Source organism: Poecilia reticulata, linkage group LG22 (genome assembly GCF_000633615.1).
Source record: "Poecilia reticulata strain Guanapo linkage group LG22, Guppy_female_1.0+MT, whole genome shotgun sequence".
Taxonomy (NCBI): Eukaryota; Metazoa; Chordata; class Actinopteri; order Cyprinodontiformes; family Poeciliidae; genus Poecilia; species Poecilia reticulata.
Window position 1 is genome coordinate 9635755 of NC_024352.1, and position 4743 is coordinate 9640497.

The following is a 4743-nucleotide window of genomic DNA, read 5'->3' on the forward strand; positions in this document are numbered from 1 at the left end:
CTGATCGACGCCTTGAACCGGCGCAAAGCCCAGCTCCTGGCCCAAGTCAACAAGGAGCACGAACACAAGCTCAAGGTGGGTAAAAGTGACAAAAAACATTTGACGTCATGAGCGTTAAAACAGGGCGAAACAATGTCCGTCTGCTTCCCCCCGTCACGSCGTTCTGTTTCGAACAAAAACGAGACAGAACGGTGACGCTCTCTCTGCAAATCAGGTCTCAAATTGGAATGGAAAACAGAGACAGGTGTCTYTCTAGTATCGGAAAAAATCAAATTGAACTGCCATAAACTGAAGCTGCCACTTGCCCCGAGGGGAGCACGTCTGTCCTTGTTGACGGCAACGTAAAATGTTTTCATCTGCAGCTCAGTTGCTTAGAAAAATCCTTCCTTTTGGGAGGTCTTTTTTGAGGTTGCACGTTTTATCCATTGAATGTTTTAATTGTCGTATGAACTGTATGAGGATTCGTGAAATCGCAGTCTGTGTCTCTGTTTTTTTTTTATACATTCACTGCTTCGTTTTCCTGTAAAAACCACCCCCGGCAAGTTGAACACGAGATCTGAGTGAGAGGAGAGGAAAGGAGAGAGACACACGTTTGTTTTGCAACAGCGTCCAATTTCATGCTTGAGTGCTGTGCAGAATCGGAGCTTCACACGTGTAGGTGGGGTGAAGAACACAGTCTGCGCACGGCGGCATGTGAGCGGAACCACATGCTGCACAAACACGCGTTCCAAACGTTCTGGTTTTTTGCGCAGCRGTCAACGGCGGCTGCGTCTTCGCACTTAAGGCGTTTTCTACCATCATTTGTTAATTTTTACACATCGTAGAGTGGTATTTTATTGGGATTTTATCTATTTTGGATCTACGCTTTAGTTGGTATTCAGCTGCCCTGACTCATTCGTTTGTGAAACATGATTAGTTGCAATTACAGCTGACATTTGAGATTATGTYTCTAGCGGTTTTCCCACTTAAAGACTGACTTCTGGTGCTCTTTMTTTGTTGCAAAAAAGCTCAAGCTTCATCAAACTAAATTAACCCTTAAAGGCTTTCACTGGCCAGCTGGATTTAAACTGAGGTTAAATTACAGATTGGCGCACTTTGTCCACTAAGGTGATTTTGTGAAAGTGAGCTGAATATAAAATTGCACAGCATACTTTTCAGGTTGTTTTTTCTTGCTAAAATATGTTGAAAATCATGCATCATTTTTCTTCCACTTCACAATTTTTTGAAGTTACTTTTTTTCTTTTTGTGTTTAAATATTTTCCAATTKACCTAATCTGACAAAGTTGTTTTTCTTCAGGCATTCAAAACCCTAAAATAAGAGAGAGAAGATGCTTTTTTTTGTTGAGCTACAGATTAAACAACTCCGTCCACATTTAAAATATAACACGTCGCCACGATGGATGAATTTCTGATGATTGTTTTTAGGTTGGAGGAGAACACACTTCACACCTTCAGCCCGTGACGTGTTCCCATGCACCTGTCAGCTCGCTGCTAACTCAATCCTGCTACGCAGGCGCCGCGCTGCCGCTTGGGGAGGGAAGTTTCCCTCCCTGTTTGTTGATGCAACTCAGCAGCGCTGCTGTGCTTCTCAGGATTTCTTCCATTCAATGAAGACGTCAGTCAGGATGGAGACAGTTTTGTGGAATCCCCAACAGGAGTTTGTACGCATGCGCAGTCACTCTGCAGCTTTTAACAGCAGCACCCAGCAGACTCCTCCATTAATTGAGTTACACTTAAACAGCAGGATGCAGTTTAGCGTCAGAAAGTCAGACAGAGACCTGAAATCTGTCCGCCGATGATGAGAGGCGCGTGTGGCGCAGCCTCCCGCTGCTCTCCTCCGGTTCAAAACRCTGAAGCCTGGCTGTCGCCATGGTGACCTGCTTTGCTTGCTGTTGCGGAGCCCTAGAGACTAAAGGCAGTCCTTCGTCGCATGAGTCAGATTAAATTTTTTTTTTATCTCCCAGAACATCAGGAAGTCCGACCTGTGTTGAAGGAGACGGCAGAGGCGGAGGTTTGTTTTATGGAGGTTTGTCTCACACACACACACACTTACGTGTGTGATGATGCCCTCCTGCCTGGATTTGCCTGGAAATGAAAATGCAAAACTGAACCAGAGCAAGAAACATCTGTTTATCAAACGCAGCCCATATAAAAGCATCCACAGAAACATTTGTACAACTACAAATCAGGATTTATTGCGATAGATCAGGGATGTCAAACTCATTTTCGTTTTGGGCCAAATGAGAGCTCAAAACAAGAGCAGAAGAAGTCTTACATTTTTTGCACAATGACAGGAAATGAAATGTTTCCCTCGTCCTYGTTGCACGGTCAGCCATCTTGGATGGATTGCTTCTGCGAAAAGATCAATTTTCAAGTCTTGTCGCCGCTGGATTCAGGTCTGCACTTTGACTTTCTGTCCAATTCTGGTAGCTACACAAACAACGATGGATCTGTTGTCGCCGAACACATCTTTCCAGCGTGAAAGATGTGTTCACGCTGGACACAGTTTGCCCACATTTAAATGAGGCTTTCAGAGGAAAGTGTGTCCATATTTATTTATATATATTCATGCAAATAAAAGACAGAGCAAATAGCGATCCATTCTCAAAGACCAGAGCTGCATCTAAACACCCTGTGGAAAAGCCACTGAAGGTAATTTTAATAAAAGCCAAAGAAGTTTGATTCCTAGGGTTTGTTTAAAAAAATATAAAAAATTCACGTGACTTATTAAAAAACTTCAGTACAAACATTTTTACTCGAATCAGAACTTGTTCCTAAAGGTCTGAGTAGTGCRTTCCATGTTTTGGACCTTAGGAGGCCTTCACTTTTAAATATTTTAAACCCCCCCTTCTGCCCCCCCGTTTTCTAAGGACATAAAATACCTCTCTCAAAAATGTTTATGCACCTATTTTGTTCACATTTTGAGAAAAAGAAAATCACGTAATAGGCCAAAACATTATTTTTGTTTTACTACTGATATAAATCNGTGTTCACGCTGGACACAGTTTGCCCACATTTAAATGAGGCTTTCAGAGGAAAGTGTGTCCATATTTATTTATATATATTCATGCAAATAAAAGACAGAGCAAATAGCGATCCATTCTCAAAGACCAGAGCTGCATCTAAACACCCTGTGGAAAAGCCACTGAAGGTAATTTTAATAAAAGCCAAAGAAGTTTGATTCCTAGGGTTTGTTTAAAAAAATATAAAAAATTCACGTGACTTATTAAAAAACTTCAGTACAAACATTTTTACTCGAATCAGAACTTGTTCCTAAAGGTCTGAGTAGTGCRTTCCATGTTTTGGACCTTAGGAGGCCTTCACTTTTAAATATTTTAAACCCCCCCTTCTGCCCCCCCGTTTTCTAAGGACATAAAATACCTCTCTCAAAAATGTTTATGCACCTATTTTGTTCACATTTTGAGAAAAAGAAAATCACGTAATAGGCCAAAACATTATTTTTGTTTTACTACTGATATAAATCTGAAAAGTGTGGTGTGCACTTGTATTCAGCYCTCTTTACTTGACTATCCCTAAATAAGATTCGGGGCAGCCAGGCAKCTTTAAAAATCATGCAATTTGCAAATAGAGTCCCGCATTGTGTGATTTAATCTCATCATAAATCCAGCTCTTCGTTGAAGGCCTTAAAGGAACTTTGCGTAATTGTGACATTATTRATAAATTTACTTGAAAATGGTCTCAAAACGTCAGTAATATAATTGACCACAATAATCACTGGAAAAATTAGTTATTGCGACAGCCAGGCGTGTATCTGAACAGCCATGCACGTTTTGTCCTGATCTGTGGCAAATCGCAGTAAAACACATTGAAATCTGTTGTTCTAATATGACAAAATGTAAGTGCAAAGAGTATGACGCAATTATGAAACTGAGACGTGTGTCAGGAAAACATCTTAAACCTGCCTCTCTTGTTCGCCTCGGCTCCTTCATCGCAAAGTTGCTCTCCCTCCCAACACTTACCCTCCATCTGATAATGTCACAGAAGTCATCAGTAATATTTACTCRCTGACATCTGAGCGACGGGCGACGCGAAGCCGGTCACATCCTGTCGCCGTCACTCTGAGCGACGCGTCGCGCTAGCCGTCTTCGCTTCCGGTTTGGTTTGCCGTTTCCGTCTTCTTCCGTCTCGCATGTGTTCCTTTTTCTGCACTTTAATTGTTTACATGCTCTTTCAAAACAAAATAACCCAAAAAGTCAAACTGTAACAAATGTGATGCTGCATGTGGCCGTGACTGTGCAGTGCAGCCGCTGTCCTTCGGGTAAAGATGACTTGTTGGAACTGCAGCCGCAGTGTTTTTTTTTTTGTTTTTTTTTTTGCGAGGCCAAATGTGCCGCAGTGGCCCAATAATTAAGGCGGGCATAAATAGAAGGAGGCTGGAAGAGATGGAGAGATACAGAGAGATAGARAGAGAAAAGATGGCTCACGCAGCACAAGAACATGAGACCCACATGAGAGTYGCTGCTGATGGGGAAAAAACCAGGGAGCAGAGAGTTGGTGGAGAATTGCGTTTGGGGCTCCTGTTTGCCCCCAAAATGATGACAGATGCAGAAATCAGGCAACGGAAATTGTCAATAACGCGCAATTATTGTGTTTCTGAGACCCCGTGCTGAGTTTGTGGCCCACTTAACGCACCAGATTCACCAAACTCATCGAGATTTCAAATCTTGTCCTCAGGGTGTCACGCTGCATGACTGCTGCGTCCTCTGCACTCCTGCACAAATT

General features: G+C 42.4%; 1 protein-coding gene across 1 annotated transcript in view; it reads left to right on the forward strand.

Moving 5' to 3' along the window:
• trim9 (tripartite motif containing 9) overlaps window positions 1-4743 on the forward strand; it is a 37718-nt gene that overhangs the window by 15772 nt on the left and 17203 nt on the right. The window contains exon 3 of the mRNA XM_017302407.1: window positions 1-75. Coding sequence (XP_017157896.1) covers window positions 1-75 — 75 coding nt within the window. The remainder of the gene's footprint in view (window positions 76-4743) is intronic.